Below are 21778 nucleotides of genomic sequence, written 5' to 3'. Positions count from 1 at the left end.
ACGAGCCCAACGCGAAAGATATACTGCTTTCTCGGGAACAGGCCCAGATCCCCGTGATTTGCATGAAGAGGAGGTGGCGAAAAAGGGGCCAGAGGGCGGGCTGCCTTCTGAGAATTCGTAGGCGATCGGATAAACCCCCACTGGCTTCCATTCTGCTAGCAAATGTGCAATCTTTGGAGAATAAAATCGATGACCTACGAAGAAGATTAAACTACCAACGGGACATTCAAAACTGTAATATCTTATGCTTTATGGAGTCGTGGCTGAACAACGACAATATCAACATACAGCTGGCTGGTTACACGCTGTACCGGCAGGATAGAACAGCGGTGTCTGGTAGGACAATGGGTGGCGGACTATGTATTTTTGTAAATAACAGCTGGTGCACGATATCTAAGGAAGTCTCTAGATATTGCTCGCCTGAGGTAGAGTATCTCATGATAAGCTGTAAACCACACTATCTACCTAGAAAGTTTATCTGTATTTTTCGCAGCTGTTTACATACCACCACAGACTGAGGCTGGCACTAAGATATCATTGAAGGAGCTGTATTCCGCCATAAGAAAACAAGAAAACGCTCACCTAGAGGCGGCACGCCTAGTACCCAAGGACTGTAATGCAGGCAAACTAAAATCTGTTTTACCAAATTTCTATCAGCATGTAAAATGTTCAACCAGAGGGAAAAAACCTTTGAACCACCTAGAGAGTTAATCTGTGTTTCCCCTCCATTTGCCAAATCTGACCATTATTCTATCCTTCTGATCCTTCTGATTACAAGCAAACATGAAAGCAGAAAGCACCAGTGACTCGGTCTATAAAAAAAGTGGTCAGATGAAGCAGATGCTAGGCTACAGGACTGTTTCCCAGCCAAGACTGCAAAATGTTCTGGGATTCCTCCGATGGCATTGAGGAGTACACCACAGCAGTCACCGGCTTCATCAATAAGTGCATCGATGACGTCGTCAACACAGTGACCGTACGTACATACCTCAACCAGAAGCCATGGATACAGGCAACATCCACACTGAGCTAAAGGATAGAGCTGCCGCTTTCAAGGAGCGGGACTCCAACCCGGAAGCTTATAAGAAATCCCGCTATGCCCTAGACAAACCATCAAACAGGCAAAGCATCAATACAGGACTCAGTTTCCTCAAGGTTAGTCAAACAGTCATAAACTATGGACGAACAACAACCTGCCCCAATGGAGTACACCAAACCAGACAAAAGAGAAGCACAGTGTCAACCACACAGGAGAGTAAAAATTACTAATGGAGCTTCCCCAAGACCTATTACTAGCTCAACCCTAGTCTTCATGCAGTTACTGGTGGTGGGTATTTATGCACTTTAGCCTATCACAGAAGAAGCTCCCAGCAAGCTGGTTACCCCCCTGAGCCACGGACGTGATCGCGAGACAACTGGTCCAGCCACGGTCACCACACAAAAATGTCGCTAAACCTACCAGGGGAGAAGATTAGAGTCCAGGAATAAACAAACATACAGTCAATAACACAATAGAAAAATATATATACAGTGTGTGCAAATAAGATAAGATGAGGGAGGTAAGGCAATAAATAGGCCATAGTGGCAAAATAATTACAATTTAGCAATTAAACACTGGAGTAATAGATGTGCAGAAGATGAATGTGCAAGTAGAGATACTGGGATGCAAAGGAGCAAAAAAATATATAACAATATGGGGATGAGGAAGTTGGGTGGGCTATTTACAGATGGGCTGTGTACAGGTGCAATGATCGGTAAGCTGCTCTGACAGCTGATGCTTAAAATCAGTGAGGGAGATTTAAGACTCCAGCTTCAGTGATCTTTGCAATTAGTTCCAGTCATTGGCAGCAGAGAACTGGAAGGAAAGACGGCCAAAAGAGGAGTTGGCTTTGGGAATGACTAGTGAAATATACCTGCTGGAGCGCGTGCTATGGGAGGGTGCTGCTATAGTGACCAGTGACTTATAGATGACCTGGAGCCAGTGGATTTGGCGACGAATATGAAGTGAGGGCCAGCCAACTAGAGCATACAGGTCACAGTGGTGGGTAGTATATGGGGCTTTGGTGACAAAACGGATGGCACTGTGATAGACTACATCCAATTTGTTGAGTAGAGTGTTGGAGGCTATTTTGTAAATTACATCACCGAAGTCAAGGATCGGTAGGATAGTCAGTTTTACGAGTGTACGTTTGGCAGCATGAGTGAAGGAGGCTTTGTTGCGAAATAGAAAGCTAGATTTAATTTTGGATTGAAGATGCTTAATGTGAGTCTGGAAGGAGAGTTTACAGTGTAACCAGAGACCTAGGTATTTGTAGTTGTCCACAGAACCGTCCAGAGTAGTGATGCTAGACGGGCAGGTGGGTGCGGGCAGCGATCTGTTGAAGAGCATGCATTTAGTTTTACTTGCATTAAAGACCAGTTGGAGGCCACGGAAGGAGTGTTGTACGGCATTGAAGCTCACCTGGAGGTTTGTTAACACAGTGTCCAAAGAAGGGCCTGAAGTATACAGAATGGTGTCGTCTGCGTAGGGGCGGATCAGAGAATCACCAGCAGCAAGAGCGACATCATTGATGTATACAGAGAAAAGAGTCGGCCCGGGAATTGAACCCTGTGGCACCCCCATAGAGACTGCCAGAGGTCCAGACAACAGGCCCTCAGATTTGACACACTGAACTCTATCTGAGAAGTAGTTGGTGAACCAGGCGAGGCAGTCATTTGAGAAACCAAGGCTGTTGAGTCTGCCGATAAGAATGCAGTGATTGACAGAGTCGAAAGCCTTGGCCAGGTCGATAAAGACGGCTGCACAGTATTGTCTTTTATCGATGGCGGTTATAATATCGTTTAGGACCTTGAGCATGGCTGAACAGCTCGGAAACCAGATTGCATAGCGGAGAAGGTATGGTGGGATTCGAAATGGTCGGTGATCTGTTTGTTAACTTGGCTTTCGAAGACTTTAGAAAGGCAGGGTAGGATAGATATAGGTCTGTAACTATTTGGGTCTAGAGTGTCTCCCCCTTTGAAGAGGGGGATGACCGCGGCAGCTTTCCAATCTTTAGGGATCTCAGACGATACGAAAGAGAGGTTGAACAGGTTAGTAAAAGGGGTTGCAACAATTGCGGCGGATAATTTTAGAAACAGAGGGTCCAGATTGTCTATCCCTGCTGATTTGTAGGTGTCCAAATTTTGTAGCTCTTTCAGAGCATCAGCTATCTGGATTTGGGTGAAGGAGAAATGGGGGAGGCTTGGGCAAGTTTCTGTGGGGGGTGCAGAGCTGTTGACCGGGGTTTTCTTATGGCCTTATACAGTTCGTTGAGTGCGGTCTTAGTGCCAGCATCGGTTTGTGGTGTTAAATAGACGGCTACAAATAATTTACATGAGAACACTTTTTGTAGATGGTAGCTTATCATGAGGTATTCTACCTCAGGCGATCAATACCTTGAGACTTCTTTAATATTAGACATCACGCACCAGCAGTTATTGACAAATAGACACACACCCCCGCCCCTCATCTTACCAGATGTAGCTGCTCTGTTCTGCCGATGCACCGAGAAGCCAGCCAGCTCTATATTATCTGTGTCGTTGTTCAGCCACGTCTCAGTGAAACATAAGATATTATAGTTTTTAATGTCCCGTTGGTAGGAGAGTCTTAATCATAGATCATCCAGTTAATTTTCCAATGATTGCACTTTGGCCAATAATACAGAGGGAAGTAGTGGTTTACCTACTCGTCTGCGAATTACTACAGGCACCCCGCCCTCCTCCCCCTTTTCTTCTGTCTTTTCTTCACGCTGATGACTGGGTTTTGGGCCTTGTCTTGACAAAGCAGTATATCCTTCGCGTCGGACTCATTAAAGAAAAAAACTTTGTCCAGTTCGAGGTGAGTAATCACTGTTTTCATGTCCAGAAGCTCTTTTCGGTCATAAGAGATGGTAGCAGAAACATTATGTACAAAATGAGTTACAAACAATGCTAAAAAAACTAACAAAATATCACATTTGGTTAGGAGCCCGTAAAACGGCAGCCATCCCTTCCAGCGCCATTATACACAAAAACATGGAAGCAAGTCCCCGTAGCAATATTTCAACATCTAGTGGATCAACTCCATTAATACCCATGATTTTGGAATGATGACTTTTGGTGATGTAGTGTATTTCCTCTTTCTCTCCATCTCTCCTTCCCTCTGTACCTCTCTCTGCTGGTGGGAGGGAGGCTTGACCTGACCTGATGTTTATGCAGAGAGCAGATGAAGCCAGGAACAATATGTCCCTATGGCCCCTGGTTGTTGTTTTTGCCATGTGGGTGTTCAATTCGATACAACTTTCTTTATTCCCTCAGGGACAGGGTTTTACTCCAGCTAAGGGGTCAGCTGGGTTTATTGTATCAACAACAGTTCTGCATCAGTTCTCTCGTCTCTCTTCCTTTCCTAACATACTAGAACCTAAAAAGTGAGCTCCTGGCTGAAAAGTTAAGAAGTACTGAAGTGTAAAAGTCATGGAGGAAGTAGAGCGAGGAAATCAATAAGGAGAGTGTATGCTGCCCCTAGAAACAGATCACAATGACTTCCTCTACCCTCTCACTCAGACCCCCCAGCCCTTATTCATAGAATTATATACAGTCTGATATTTTTTATATATCTCTCCTCTCTTTCCCACTCTCTCCCAAATCAATTTATCCTCACTTTCCCCTGTAAATACAGTGCCTAGTGAAAGTCTACACACCCCTTGCAGTCTTCACATTTTGCTGTCCTAAAATGTTATCTGAAAAGGGATTACATTTCATTTCCCCCCCTACCGATCTACACAACCTACTCCACATTTTAAAAGTCAAAGTAAAATTATAGAATTTTTTTCTAATTAATACAAAATACAAAAATAAGATGTATTGATTGCGTATGTCTTCACACCGAGTTAATACTTAAAGGTAGATTTAGTGAAATGACGTTGTCACGAGATATTGCAGATATTGAGATGAGCGAGATGCAAGACTTTGCTCTGACAATCAGACACAGTATATGTGCACGGTCTCGCTTCACACTGTTACAGCGTGGTAGCCAGGGGACCCAAAACAGCAGAGAAGTTGAGCCTCGCACTTCAAAGCTTTTAGTCGTTGTGGAAATGAACCTACTATGCTGTTTACTTTCTGCATTTACGTCATATCACTGAGTCTACCTTTAATAATAATAAACCATTCAGCAGAGGCTTTTATTCAAAGCAACCTTTTACGTTTTTTCTCCACCTTTACAGGAGTTACACTCTCTCTCTTCTTTGCTCCCCCTCTCTCCCTCCCTTCCTCCCTCCCTTTCTCCCTCTTACTCTCTCTCTCTCCTGCTCTCTGCCTCCCTTTCTCCCTCTCAGCCGGAGCTCTCTGCTGGTCAGGCAGGTTGACGTTTATTGTCATGAGTGTAAGGACTGACGCTGGAGATGAGAAGCAGGTACTGGGAGTCAACATTGAATTTAGCACAGACATTAAACAAGACAGGAACAGCGTCAGCACCGAGTAACACAACGACATACGAACATTAATCCTGAAGCAGGGAACAGAGCTTGGGAACAGACAGATATATGGGAGGTAATGACACAGGTGATTGAGTCCAGGTGAGTCCAATAATTGCTGATGCGCGTGACGGGAAAAGGCGGGTTTGCATAATGATGGTGGCCTTCGAGCGCCAGGGAGGGGGAGTGGGAGCAGGCGTGACAATGAGTCTTGTCCTGGAGGCAGAATTGAGTTATTTCCCCTTAGATAGGCCAGCTTCAAAATTGTCAATATTGTAGAAATTCATGAAACAAACATTTGCTTTTCAGTCTTAATTTAAGGTTAGGGTTAGCAGTGTGGTTAAGGTTAGGGTTAATGTTAGGGTTAAAAATCAGATTTGATGACTCTGTGGCTGTGCCAGCTAGTTGCCACTGCAGAAATGCCTCCAGAACAAGATTCATGACGGAAAACGCTAACCTGCGCTGGTCAGTGGGAGGGCTGGAACATTCATTGGAGTGCTCCAGATAAAGACGTGTGTTAGATCGATACCCTGTTAGTAGCCGGCGTAGGTGTGTTGTCATGCAATCATCTAACATATTATTGCAGACGAGCTTCAGCCTGTCCATGACAGAGCACTTTCCGCAGGCCAGGGGCACACACACAAAGGTACAGGTACAGCAGAAATCTGCCTTCTGCTGCCATCACGACCACAATGGAAAAACAAGAAAACATACACAGACAGGTACACACACACACGCACGCACGCACACACGCACGCACACACACACACACACACATGCACACACACACACACACAGAAGCTGAGCATGGCATGCAGTGCAAAGACAGAGACTGGGCCATTACTCCAGCAAATACCCAGAGGGCATGTTCTTAGACATACAACACATGGCTCAAATTGCCTTCATAAACTATGATTTACTAGCAGGTTACTGCAGCTGCTAGACTGCTCAGTGCATGAACATCATAACAGGCAATTATTTTACAGAAACCTCCAGTTAAAAAAAGAGAAATAATAGTCATAACTACACTATTGACAGCAATGGTCCAAAGAGTACAGCTGGAATCAGAGAATATTAAACCCCTTTATTGACATTCCCCATTTTAATGAGTCAATCACTGCTGGCGCAAAATGTCAACTCATTAGTCATGCTGGCAACGACTAGCTACACCACCCTACCCCATCTTCCAGATCATTTCTATTTGTTTTCTCCTGCAATCTCATCCCCACCGTCTGCCTCTCAGAAGGTCTGTCATTTCACATGCCTGTTCTTCCAACTGTTCACATCACAACTCCTTCGCTCCATCCCTCCCTCGCTCGTAAAAGAAGGAGTGGGACTGAGAGGGTGAGAAGTGGATACAGAGACACAGTCTGAGCGAAAAGTGCTGGTAACACATGAATAGATATAATATTTCTGTCTGCAGCTAAGATCTCATCTGAGTTTGGTGGGCACCTGGGCTCACCCCAGCCCTGCAGTCCCAGAGCACCATGATGGGACTGGCCTCCTCTGCCTCCTCCAGCCCTCTCTGCAAGCCACAGAGTTAATGTTAATAGAATCTCACACATCTGTTAATGGATCTGTCAGAAGTTCCCTGAGGGGAGGCATCCTAGTAGAGAAGACGAAGCCCCTTCTACTCTCTCTCGATCTCATTCTTTCTTTCTCTCTCTCTCTCAATTCAATTCAAAGGGCTTTATTGGCATGGGAAACATATGTGTACATTGTCAAAGCAAGTGAAATAGATAATAAACAAAAGTGAAAGTAACAATCAAAATTAACAGTAAACATTACACTCACAAAAGTTTCAAATGAAAAAATACATTTCAAAGGTGATATAATGGCTGTCTACCAGTGGAGGCTCATCAGAGGAGGAAGGGGAGGACCATCCTCCTCAGTAAATTTCATAAAAATAAAAATTGTAAAACATTTAAAAAGTTATCAGTTTTAGAAAGAACCACACTAAATATATTCACGTTACCAAATAATTGATTAAAACACAGTCTTTTACAATGAAGGTCTAGAGTAGCATCAGCAGCACTCTGTTGGGTAGCACCACGGTATAGCCGGAGGACAACCAGCTTCTGTCCTCATCTGGTTACATTGACTTCAATAGAAAACCTTGGAGGGTAATGGTTCTCACCCCCTTCCATAGACTTACACAGTAATTATGACAATATCCGGAGGATGTCCTCCAACCTATCAGAGCTTTTGCAGCATGAACTGACATGTTGTCCACCCAATCAAAGGTGCAGATAATTAATCTAGTACTGAAAGCATAAGCTACAGCTAGCTAGCACCGCAGTACATAAAATGTGGTGAGTAGTTGACTCAAAGAGAGAGAATGACAATAGTTGAACAGTTTTGAACAAATTCCTTTCTGAAGAAGAGGCAAGAGAGAGATAAAGACATTTTCTGGGTTTTTTTTCACTTTCAGATTCACTTACTTTGCTAGCAAATGCAGCTAGCTAGTTTAACCTAATCAAACAGAGGAATGCTATGTTAGCTAGCTGACTATGACAATCCCACACAACAATGGAACTCTTCCAAGTCAAGGTAAGATTTTGGTTTTACAAATCTATTGCCACCGAGGCCCGCTGGTGTAACTGCTAAACTGCTTAACTTCTCACGAGTCACCAACCCTGATCCGGTAGCACCCCCCACCCCCCCCCCCCCCCCCCCCCCCACTGAGTAGCATAGCTAGCATAGCGTCACAAGTAACTTGTAGCATCTAAATATCATTAAATCACAAGTCCAAGACACCAGATGAAAGATACAGGTCTTGTGAATAAAGCCACCATTTCAGATTTTTAAAATGTTTTACAGGGAAGACACAATATGTAAATCTATTAGCTAACCACGTTAGCAAAGGACACGATTTTTTTACTCCCAACAGTTTTCCCTGCGTCAGTAGCTATCACTAATTCGACTAAATAAAAATATATATAGCCACTAACCAAGAAACAACTTCATAAGATGACAGTCTGATAACATATTTATGGTATAGCATAGTTTTTTTTGTTGAAAAATGTGCATTTTTCAGGTATAAATCACAGTTCTACATTGCAGCTGCAATCTGAAATAGTGCTGACCCAGCCAGAACAATTACAGAGACCAACGTCATATAACGAATTACTCATCTTAAAACATTTCAGAAAAATACACAGCGTACAGATATTGAAAGCCCAACATCTGGTGAATCCAAACAATATTTCAGATTTATTAAATGTTTTATAACGAAAACAAAATGTAGCGCTAAATTAGCATAGCTATACCAGGCAGATTCGGCTAGGCGCCCACGGCCAGTTCACATGCACAACAGATATGATATAACATCGTAAATTGGGTCTTACTATGGCTGATCTTTCATCAGAATGTTGATCAAAGTGTCCTTTGTCAAGATGAGTCGTTGGTTCCGTTCAGAATTGTTCCTTTCCCACTCCATTTAGCACAGGTACTGGTCGAGTGGCACGGATCTCTCAAACGTAAATAAAATCAGACAACGGAACACCACAAAACTCCCGAAAAAATTCAAATAATCTGATTAAACTATATTGAAAAAACATACATTACGATGATATGGTCACATGTATCAAACAAAATTCGACACGGAGATAGTTTTCATCCATAACGCCAGCAAAACAGTACACAATCGCAGCTCCAACTCGTGCGAATCAGAAAACCGGAAGTTGTCGGTCACGCCAAAGAAATAGGTCTTATTTCACGTCAGTACCAGATAAACAAAGAATTTCTCCTCTGACGTCCTCTTGACACCCAGAGGAAGGCGAATGAAGTGTGTTTCTGGTCATAGGGGTCATGACCATATATAGGCAGAGCGTTGAAGCGAGCATAGACTTCTTGCATTCTACTTCTTGGTCAGGGAAAGTGCTGTCAAATGACTTGTGTATCACTCAGAGACAAAATTGAAACGGTTTTAGAAACTAGAGATTGTTTTCTTTCCAATGGTATTATTTATATGCATATAGTAAGAGCAATAATTGAATAAGAGGCAGTTTAATCTGTAGAGAAAATTATGCTAATGGGAAAATAGCACCCCCTGTATTCTCAAGAAGTTAATGACTGGCAGTACACTAATGTCACTGCATGACTGTAAATCAAATCAAAATCAAATTTTTGTCACATGCGCTGAATACCACAAGTGTAGAAATGACCGTGAAATGCTTACTTACAAGCCCTTAACCAACAATGCAGTTCAAGAAATAGAGTTAAGAAATTATTTACTAAATAAACTAAAGTAAAAAATAAATTAAAAAGTAACACAATTAAATAACAATAATGAGGCTATATACAGAGGATACCGGTACCGAGTCAATGTGCGGGGGTACAGATTAGTCGAGGTAATTTGTACATGTAGGTAGAGGTAAAGTGACTATGCATAGATATTAAAGAGCGAGTAGGAACGGTGTAAAAACAAATAGTCCGGGTGGCAATTTGTTAATTGTTCAGCAGTCTTATGGCTTGGGGGTAGAAGCTGTTAACCTCTTGAGAATACTGGAGGTAATATTTTCGCTTTAGCATAATTTGCTCTACAGATTAAACTGCCTCTTATTCAATCATTGCTCTTACTATATGCATATGAATCATACCATTGGAAAGAAGACAATCTCTAGTTTCTAAATCCGTTTCAATTTTGTCTCTGAGTGATACAGAAGTCATTCAACAGCACTTTCCATGACCAAGAACATAAAATCAAGATGTGTTATGCTGGCTTCAAAGCTCTGCCTATATATGGTCGTGCCCCCTATGACCAGAAACACACCTCGTTCTCCTTCCTCTGGTTGTCAAGATGACGTCAGAGGAGAAATTCTTTGTTTATCTGGGACTGACGTGAAATAGGACCCAATTCTTTGGCGTGACCGACAACTTCCGGTTTACTGAATCGCTCGAATTTGAGCTGCGTTGGTGTACTGTTTTGCTGGCGTTATGTATGCAAACTATCTCCGTGTCGAATTTTGTTTGATACATGTGACCATATCATCGTAATGTATGTTTTTTCAATATAGTTTAATCAGATTATTTGAATTTTTCCGGGAGTTTTTCGGTGTACCGTTGTCGGATTGTATTTACGTTTGAGAAATTCGTGCCACTCGGCCGGTACCTGTGCTAAATGCAGTGGGAAAAGAACATTTCTGAACGGAACCAACGACTCATCTTGACAAAGGACACTTTGATCAACATTCTGATGAAAGATCAGCCATAGTAAGACCCAATTTACGATTTTATATCATATCTGTTGTGCATGTGAACTGGACGTGGGCGCCTAGCCGAATCTGCCTGGTAAAAATATCGTGTCCTCCGCTAACGTGGTTAGCTAATAGATTTACATATTCTGTCTTCCCTGTAAAACATTTTAAAAATCTGAAATGGTGGCTTTATTCACAAGACCTGTATCTTTCATCTGGTGTCTTGGACTTGTGATTTAATGATATTTAGATGCTACAAGTTACTTGTGACGCTATGCTATCTGTGCTAATCAGTGGGGTGAGTTGGGGGGTGCTACCGGATCAGGGTTGCTGACTCGTGAGAAGTTAAGGAGCCTTTTGGACCTAGACTTGGCTCTCCGGTACCGCTTGCTGTGTGAAAGTAGAGGGAACAGTCTATGACTTGGGTGACTGGAGTCTTTGACCATTTTTGGGACCTTCCTCTGACACCGCCTAGGATATGGGTCCTGGATGGCAAGAAGTCTGGCCCCAGTGATGTACTGGGCCGTACGTCTCCTGAGGGGGAAAAGCATTGTTGTGCCCTCTTCACGACTGTTTTGGTGTGTTTGGACCATGATAGTTTATTGGTGATGTGGACACCAAGGAACTGGAAACTCTCTACCCGCTCCACTACAGGCCCATCTATGTGAATGGGGGCGTGTTCGGCCCTCATTTTGCTGTAGCCCATGATTAGCTCCTTTATGGGACCACACTGCCTGGGACCACACTGCCAGGTCTCTGACCTCCTCGCTATAGGCTGTCTCATTGTTGCCGGTGATCAGGCTGTTGTGTCATCAGAAAACTTAATGATGGTGTTGTGCTTGGCCACGCAGTCGTGGGTAAACAGGGAGTACAGGAGGGGACTAAGCACACACCCCTGAGGGGCCCCCGTATTGAGGATCAGTGTGGCAGATGTGTTGTTGCCTACCCTGACCACCTGGGGGCTGCCCGTCAGGAAGTCCAGCATCCAGTTGCAGAGGGAAGTGTTTAGTCCCAGGGTCCTTAGCTTCGTGATGCGCTTTGTGGGCATTATGGTGTTGAACGCTAAGCTGGAGTCAGTGAACAGCATTCTGAAACAGGTGTTCATTTGTCCAGGTTGGAAAGGGCAGTGTGGTGTGCGATTGAGATTGTGTCATCTGTGGTTCTATTGGGGCGCTATGCGAAATGGAGTGGGTCTAGGGTTTCCGGCATGATGGTGTAGATGGTGCATGACCAGTCTTTCAAAGCACTTCATGGCTACCGACGTGAGTGCTACGGGGCGGTAATCATTTAGGCAAGTTTCCTTCGGTTTTTTGGGCACAGGGACTATGGTGGTCTGCTTGAAACATGTAGGGATTACAGACTCGGTCAGGGAGAGGTTGAAAATGTCAGTGAAGACACTTGCCAGTTGGTTAGTCCATGCTCTGAGTACAAGTCCTCGTGGCCTTGTGAATATTGACCTGTTTAAAAGGTAGGGCGTGATCACACAGTCTTCTGGAACAGCTGGTGGTCTCGTGCATGCTTCAGTGTTGCTTGCCTAGAAGCAAGCTTAAAAGGCATTTAGCTCGTCTGGTAGGCTCTGGTTAGCTCGTGGCTGGGTTTCCCTTTGTAGTCCGTAATAGTTTGCAAGCCCTTCCACATAAGATGAGTGTCAGAGCTGGTGTAGTAGGATTCAAACCTTGAAAGCGGCAGCTCTTGCCTTTAGCTCGGTGCGGATGTTGCCTTTAATCGATGGCTTCTAGTTGGGATATGTATGTACGGTCACTGTGGGGACGACGCTGTCGAAGCACTTATTGATGAAGCCGGTGACTGAGGTGGTATACTCCTCAACGCCATTGGATGAACATATTCCAGTCTGTGCTAGCAAAACAGTCCTGTATCGTAGCATCCGCATCATCTGACCACTTCCGTATTGAGCAAGTCACTGGTACTTCCTGCTTTAGTTTTTGCTTGTAGAATTATGGTCAGATTTGCCAAATGGAGTGCGAGGGTGAGCTTTGTATGCGTCTCTGTGTGTGGAGTTTTTTTTCCTCAGGTTGCACATGTGACTTTCTGGTAGAAATTAGATAAAACGGATTTAAATTTGCCTGCATTAAAGTCCCCGGCCACTAGGAGCGCCACTTCTGGATGAGCATTTTCTTGTTAGCTTATGGCCTTATACAGCTTGTTGAGTACGGTCTGAGTGCCAGCATTGGTTTTTGGTGGTAAATAGACAGCTACGAATAATACAGATGTGAACTTTCTTGGTAGACTGTGTGGTTCCAAAGCTTGTCATGAGGTACTCTACCTCAGGCGAGCAGTAGTGGGTTTACTAACGAGTTAGTTATATTAGCTATGTTGACTATGACATTACTTTAGCAAATATGGTGACAACGATGTAGGCTGTGTGTAGCGGTTATGATATGATTTGGCTTGGAAAGCTTTTTTTGCCTGGTCTCCTACAGCTGATGTGTTGTGTATTGAAGTCCACAAGCGAAGGTAAAAGAGGAGAGGAGGAGAGCACATAGATGCGAGAAGGAATACAACGTGGCTGCTATGAAAGTGAACTGTGTTTACACGTGATCAGGGGTGTATTCATTCCGCCGATTCTGTTGAAAAATTGTTTTCTTAAACAGAAGCAAACGGAATGAAATGAAACATACCAGAATTTGTCCAAAAGAAACTCTCGTTTGCAACTGTTGGACTACTGATTACACCCTAGATCAGCTAGATGCAGGCAAGAGTGTGCAAGGCAGTATTGAATGTGTCACTGTCTGTCCATGTGTCACTGTCTGTCATCTCAAATTTCTCTCTCAATCTGTGTGCACCTACGCTGTAAACTTTCATTCATATTGTTGGTTGTAGCAACCTCATGATGGGTATTGGGACCATTTGAGTATCATGTAGTTGCCTAAACATGTCGATGTTACATTCAACTGGGTGAATAGAATATGAATGACAGTCATCCAATATGCTGTAATAAATACAAATAAATAAATCGTCCTCCCTCATCTTAAACGGCACCGACCGCCACTTCTATGTACAGTGTTGTAACAATGTACAAATAGTTAAAGTTTAAAAGGGCAGATAAATTAATATAAATATGGGTTGTATTTACAATGGTGTTTGTTCTTCACTGGTTGCTCTTTTCTTGTGGTACAAGGTCACAAATCGAATTTCACCTAATAGATATGGGAGTTTATCCAAATACATTTTTTTTCTGTGTAATCTGAGAGAAATATATGTCTCTAAAATGGTCATACATTTGGCAGTAGGTTAGGAAATGCAGCTCAGTTTCCACCTCATTTTGTGGGCAGTGTTCACATAGCCTGTCTTCTCTTGAGAGCCAGGTCTCTCTCTCTTTGACTTACTGTACTATCACAACCTCATCTCCTCATCTCCTCATTTTCTCTCCATCTCACCTCGTTTCTCCATCCATCACTCTGTCTTTGGGTATGTATCTATCCATCCTTTCCCTCTTCTGTCTCTACTTCTCTCTCTACTTCCCTCCCTCTCTAAAAAGACATAAGTGCTGTGAGTGTGTGCCTCTCAAAGCCACAGTCCATGATAGAGCGAGAAGGACATCACATTGCCTTGAGGTTAATTAAAGCTGGGCTGTGCCAGGTGAGACAAATTACGGTTCTACTCACTGACTATACCTGGATATCAAAACTCCAAGAGCGAGAGTCAAACCACGGTTATACACCACGGTTATACACCACATAGACATGGAAGAGGATATAATAACGCATTTAACTTACTTTACATCTCTCATTGATACTGTCTGGAATTAAGCCACCGCGTCTAGAAAACTCCTTCAGATAGCTAATGTGGCGTGATTTCGTTAGGTGTTCAGAGGAGCTAGCCAACAGCATAGCTAACACAATCACTTCAAACTGAAGCTGGAAAAACTGCAACTAGCTACACTTCGTTTTGTTTTACCTTTTTTAAATTGACATTTCTTTATATTAAAATGATGCCAGCTGATTCATGATTTCGACTGGCTGAGAAACGCTGCCTGTCTGTCTTGTCCCGACCCAGACACGTTCATTAATATGGGAGAGCTGGATATCTAATTTGAATATTGAAACAATGTTGCAAATGTCGGAGAGACAGACAGCAAGGTTTATACAAATCTCCACTGTTGAAAACTAAAGGTTAGTCTAAAAGAAATGTGATAATGTCTAGATGCTTTTTATAATGGAGATCAAGTTTATAAATTGCCTGGCTGAGCTGATGAGACAGTGGATTGCGCAGTCAGATGGAACAGAGTAAATAGGCATTTTAACGTGTTAGATTTAGCCGGTGGTAACTTGTGGAATAGACACCGTCTGGAATGTTTTAACCAATCAGTATTCAGGAATAGACCCAGCTATTGTATAATACAGCATAGCCTACTTGTCAACAGAATGTTTATGTTATATAATATTTTCAGAAATTGACCATATTAAAATATAATTGTAATTATGCACACATTGATGTCAGACGTGCACCTACCACAATGCTCTGTTGCTGATGACTGGGATGAGTGCAGGAGCAGATTTCAAGAGCAGGACAACACAAACTCTTTTTTACTGATGACTGACATAAGGGGTTGTATGTGATAGGCCTATCTGGTTTATATGATAATGATGGTCATAATGCTTCTTGACAGTGTCATAAAGTGTATTTTCTTAGAACAAGTAAAGTTACACAGGATGATCATAATGCTTCAGGACAATGTCAGAAAGTGTATTTTCTGCAAGTTATTTAAAATGATGGAAAACAACATGACTGTGAATAATTAATTACAACAACAACAAAGGACTTAAGAAACAAACTCTCAAACAAAAGTAAACTTCTTGGCAGGGAAAAAAGAGATTTGAATAAATGTGGGTTTTGACTCTGATGTAGGTGTCGTAAGCATTCATAAAGCAATATAACAGGTGTAAATGTATGGGTCATGAGAGTGTTATGACCATATTATGACAGGTTATGACAAGTTATGTCAGCCGTTATGAAATGGTTATGACAGAGTCATAATGTGTTATGACGCTGAGTGTGAGGTAAAGTGTTACCATAAAGGTAAAGTACGGCCCTCAGGACCTCGGTGAAGACCGAATGGGGCCCGCAGGTCAAAATGACTTTGACATCTCTGCACTACAGCATTTGTATGAAGACTCTTAATCACAATGAAAAGAGACTTATTGAATGTATCACTTACCATTGTCTGTGGCCATAAAGATGGCGGTGTATTTGTTGTCGTGAACGTAAGGCGACTCGCGGTCCAGATTGGCGGAGGTGTTCACCGTGCCTCTGACCGGGTTCACGCTGAGCCAGTTAGCCGGGTCTCTCAGGACCGCAAACCTGAACAGGGAACAGATGACAGCTGATCAGAATATATTCAGGGTAATACCATGGTATGACACTATACAATATATTCAAGCTTTGTAGACATGCAGATCACCTATGCGACATAAGATAGATAGTAAGTGCAATTGAAAAATAATACATTTTTCTATGAAGAAATACTGAATGGACAATAACTATCAAAGATACAAAGCTTTTGAATCACAGCATGACAAGACTGCATGTACTGTATCTGAAGTGTGTATGAGGTGCGGGTGAGGTTGAATGGACGGCTGTGTATGTCTGTGGACACTGTAGTTGGACTGTGTGTTTGATGAATGAACTCTGGTAGCTTCTCAGTGAAAAATGACCTAGTTTGTGTGGAAAGTGGCTGAAGTATGAGGCCTCCATGACCCCGCTAATGTGATCCTGAGCGCCATGTGATGGGAGGTGCATTGTGATTGGCTAGGGAATGGAGACATGCCTCTGGGGCTTCTCATCTGTGTTCATGTCACACACCGCTGATTTAGTGGCCAATCCCCATCCCATACACACACCCAGAGGTACTAAACACACACACGCACTGTTTAGCACCTCTTACCCCTTTAAGTTTACCAGTAAACACTCCACATGCACCTTTGTGCTTTTACACACACACACACACACACACACACACACACACACACACACACACACACACACACACACACACACACACACACACACACACACACACACACACACACACACACACACACACACACACACACACACACACACACACACAGAGACGCGAGCATGCAAGCACACCCGGCACACACACAAAGTGCTCTCAGTGGTAGACAAATTGTCTTTGAAACTGAGCTCTTCTGCTAACAGAGCGAGACAAAGCCTTGGGAAATGGCTTTGTAATCAACCTCCACTCACACCCTCACCACAAGAGAAATGACACCTCTCCTCTATCTCTATCTCCCTATTCCTCTCTCCCACCATGCACCTATTAAATTACCACAACAACATACCCCATTTAAAACGCATGCACCTGACATGACCGGATATACAGTACTGTACAGTGCACACCCACACACACATTACCACAGACAGATTCCATGCATATGGAAAGAGATAGCAAGACACAAAACAGACACATACTTTCACACAAACAGACTGATACACACACACACACACACACACACACACACGGACTGTGCACACAGCTCATTTTATAGTAGAATGAGAAATCAGAACCAAGCTTAAACATTCTCACAGGTCATTAACCCCAATATGTCCCTATTCTCCCATCAGTAAACACATCTAACACACACACATGCACGCGCGCAGACACACACACACACACACACACACACACACACACACACACACACACACACACACACACACACACACACACACACACACACACACACACACACACACACACACACACACACACACACACACACACACACACACACACACACACACACACACTTCCTGGTTATCGGTCCTCCATCACCACCAGGCATCACACAACAATACATACACACACAGAGAAGCTCATTGCTTGGAAAGAGGCAAAAACAAGATGATTATCCTGCTGCTTTGGGTACACAGATAGTCGCTTGATCCAGTAATACATTGTTCAATGGTTTGTATTGACTGCAAGCCTATTTGGTGATAGAATCTATTCGGTTGCAGCTTAAATGATAAAGCATATAAAAGGTTTTCCCCCACCCGTTTTCCGCAACACCGCTGTGTTTTTGAGGGATTGGAGCCTAGAAAGGAAGTCATTCTTCCACCTGATTGTCTGATTTAGACAGATATGTATGATATGTCTCTCTATATCTACATGAGTGTGGCCAGATCCACAGTTTAAGTCCCCTGAATAGAGGCTTCCACTGAGTGTAACCAAACATCTGTCCTACAGCGAGCCTCATACGGCTGTCCTATAATCGCCCTCCACCACAGACCTCTCAGAAACACTGGTCTTCTGGCCCTCCTCAGGTCCAACTAGCCCATCAAGCATCAGGACTCTGGACAAAGACCCATATCCTGCCCCCTCCTCCCTTCTCCCAGTCCAGATGTTTCAGATTCTCTCTCTCTCTCTCTCTCTCTCTCTCTCTCTCTCTCTCTCTCTCTCTCTCTCTCTCTCTCTCTCTCTCTCTCTCTCTCTCTCTCTCTCTCTCTCTCTCTCTCTCTCTCTCTCTCTCTCTCTCTCTCTCTCTCTCTCTCTCTCTCTCTCTCTCTCTCTCTCTCTCTCTCTCTCTCACACACACACACACAGAGAGAGAGAAGAGATGTGCAATAAATCCCTCCAGTTGGCCCGTCCAGGGGCTGTGAGTGGGAGCGTGTGTGCAGTGAGGAGGCCTGAGTGTGGGTTTCAGTGGAGAGGCCAGTGGTGCTGCTGAATAATTAGAGCTGGGTCCCGCTGACTGGGTCCCGCTGACTGGTGACTGGCCAGCCTTCCCTGTCTGTCCTGTCTACCCTTGCCTGACAACTCAAACTGAATTCTTCGATCGGTACATACGTTAGTTCGAATCTGCCATCATTGAAGTCATTTGGGTGACGAGTGGCATTGTACAAATCAAAGACGTTGGTTTTCCCATGTATGTTCTGGCTCTAGACCAACCCATAGGTTTCTGGGACCAATCAGATGGTTCGAAAGCAATGAGTCTGGGTAACCAGGTAATGTCTACCGGCTCTGCCCTGTCCTGCCCGGCCCTCTGGCCTGTACACTCTTAGAAAAAAAGGTGCTATCTAGAACCTTAAAGGGTTAACCTTAAAAGGTGCTATCTAGAACCTTAAAGCACCTATGGCTGCCCCCATAGGAAAACCTTTGAAGAACCGTTTTTGGAGAAGACAGACAGTAAGAGGGTTCTACATAGAACCAAAAAGGATTCTCCTATGGGGACAGCCGATTAACCATTTTGGAACCCTTTTTTCTTAGAGCGTACCACCCTGTCTGCTCTGCCCTGCCCTGCCCTGCCCTGCCCTGCCCTGCCCTGCTCTGCCCTGCTCTGGTCTGCCCTGCTCTGCCCTCCCCTGTCTTCCCTGCCTACCCTGATCTGCCCTGTCTGTCCTATTTTTTTGTCCCCTCCAGCTGGGGACGGCCCTGTCTTACTGTCTGTCTTCTCCAGCTGGATGAGACAGGGCTCTGCCACATCAGACAGGACAGAGACAGGGCTCTGCCACATCAGACAGGACAGAGACAGGGCTCTGCCACATCAGACAGGACAGAGACAGGGCTCTGCCACATCAGACAGGACAGAGACAGGGCTCTGCCACATCAGACAGGACAGAGACAGGGCTCTGCCACATCAGAGTCTCAGTCACTGATGCTAATCAGATACAGTATGTATCAGAATGATGCTATGAGAGGGGGACCTCCATAAATACAGCATAAAAACACTCCAAACCTATCACTCTCAACAAAATCGTATGCCATTATTTATTTTCTTTCCAGGTATTTAAACCTCAGTTCCCATGTAAAGTTGAAGTTGTATGTAAACTTCTGACCAACTGGGAATGTGATGAAAGAAATAAAAGCTGAAATAAATCATTCTCTCTGCTATTATTCTGACATTTCACATTCTTTAAATAAGTGGTGATCCTAACTGACCTAAGCAAGGGGATTTTTACTAGGATTAAATGTCAGGAATTGTGAAAAACTGAGTTTAAATGTATTTGGCTAAGGTGTATGTAAACTTCCCATTTCAAATGCATAAGCATCAGAGGCACTCAAACACAAACTTAGTAGTAGTAATGCATAACAGATGCGTTCTCTTTCCACGCTCCCGCTCTAGACATACAGTAAGTGACACCCACACATACTTTAAAATTATTGTACACAGTGGTAATGCACAAAATGGTCCCTCGCTACCTCTCTAGTCTCTATAGTGAGTGCCTAGCAATAAGAGCAGCCCTGTGAGGCCAGGTTATGGTACTGGATCACCCCAGCTCCATGGTAACCCCAAATGAGGCAGCACAACGTGTACAAACACAGGGACCATTAACCTTCTCTTAAGGTCATTAGAGAGACATTAAAAATACATTATGCAAATAAAAAAAAACATCTTTCTCATACAGGGTACATGTTTATCAGCAACATTGCAAATTGTCACAGCCAATTGTCCAAATAATCACTTACATCCACATCTAGAATTTTCCCTTTTATCCTTCTCTCTCTCCTCCTCCTCTGCCTCTCTCTCTCGCTCACTACAAACACACATACACACAAGCACACAAGCATACGCGCTCACACACAAATGAGAAAAGATTGGAGCCAGAAATTGCCTGTACTTTCTGCTTGCACTGTAAAATAGCCAATAGCAAGTTGATTTGCTCACATTATTTCTGCTTGAGCGGCAGAATTCCTCTCTGGTGCTGTAAGGCAAATCCAGGCCTGACCCTACTCTACCGAGAACTGAGTCTGAGCCCATTTCAGCTTTCATCTGACGGTTAGAGCCTCCCTGGGGACACCTTATAGGACTCAGATCTTCCAGGACCCAGGACAGCCCAGTCAAGGGAGTGCTTTTCCTACATCACAGGAAGATGCAGTCTATTCTAGGATAATGACAGTGACACCCTGAGAGAGAGAGGACGTTATGACAACGCAGCAGCACTCTTTAGGAGAAATCTGCTCACCCACACAGTTCACATAGATATCTCTGCATGAGGTTGAGACCCCTTTAGGATCAACTATTACAATACCATTGCATCAGATGCATATGGTTATGCATACAGTATGCGTGTGTCTGTGTGTCTGTGTGTGTGTGTGTGTGTGTGTGTGTGTGTGTGTGTGTGTGTGTGTGTGTGTGTGTGTGTGTGTGTGTGTGTGTGTGTGTGTGTGTGTGTGTGTGTGTGTGTGTGTGTGTGTGTGTGTGTGTGCACATGTTTGTGTGTGTGTTTGTGTGTGTGACAGACAGACAGAGAGAGAGAGAAGAAAAGAGAGTGTGTGAGAGAGAGAGATCTGATTGGTACCATTGTTACTGACATTAAGTATTTCTGAGAAAGCTTGTACTAAGTAAATCCTCATTCAAATACACTTATCGTAAGTGCATTGGATAAGACCATTTGCTAAATTATAGACTGTAAGTGCACTGTAGAGAAAATTGTATATTTTTAATTTCAAAGCTGGTTGAATTACTATCCATCTGCAACTTACCACAGGTGAGATAAATTACACAGTAAACTAGAATAATTGAAAACCAAATTATTTAGAATGTTTTATAATTTAGTCTATGTCATTTTTGACTTTGAAGTGACAAATCTCAATTTCAATTTAGATTTTTTCTATTTCTTGTTCCTGTGTCGTTGTAAATTACACAAATACATGTGTAAATACCAAAAGTTTTTATAAGAAACAGTGAAACATGCAGCAAGGGTGCCAATATCTTTGACCACACCTGTAAATACAGTACAGAATGTGTGTATGCTGTAAATTAGTACGTGTATAGCTACAGTATGGATGGGTGTATGCTGTAAGTTAGTAAGTGTATAGCTACAGTATGGATGGGTGTATGCTGTAAGTTAGTACGTGTATAGCTACAGTATGGATGTGTGTATGCTGTAAGTTAGTACGTGTATAGCTACAGTATGGATGGGTGTATGCTGTAAGTTAGTACGTGTATAGCTACAGTATGGATGGGTGTATGCTGTAAGTTAGTACATGTATAGCTACAGTATGGATGTGTGTATGCTGTAAGTTAGTACGTGTATAGCTACAGTATGGATGGGTGTATGCTGTAAGTTAGTACGTGTATAGCTACAGTATGGATGTGTGTA

The 21778-nt window shown here is 43.4% G+C and overlaps 1 protein-coding gene across 1 annotated transcript in view; it reads right to left on the bottom strand.

Moving 5' to 3' along the window:
* Positions 1-21778, bottom strand: part of cdh13 (cadherin 13, H-cadherin (heart)) — a 526046-nt gene that overhangs the window by 36008 nt on the left and 468260 nt on the right. Inside the window, exon 11 of the mRNA XM_071326199.1 lies at positions 15870-16012. Coding sequence (XP_071182300.1) covers positions 15870-16012 — 143 coding nt within the window. The remainder of the gene's footprint in view (positions 1-15869; positions 16013-21778) is intronic.

Source organism: Salvelinus alpinus, chromosome 9, assembly GCF_045679555.1.
Source record: "Salvelinus alpinus chromosome 9, SLU_Salpinus.1, whole genome shotgun sequence".
NCBI lineage: Eukaryota > Metazoa > Chordata > Actinopteri > Salmoniformes > Salmonidae > Salvelinus > Salvelinus alpinus.
The sequence above is the reverse complement of the archived record's forward strand: the minus strand, read 5'-3'. Positions and strand labels throughout refer to the sequence as shown.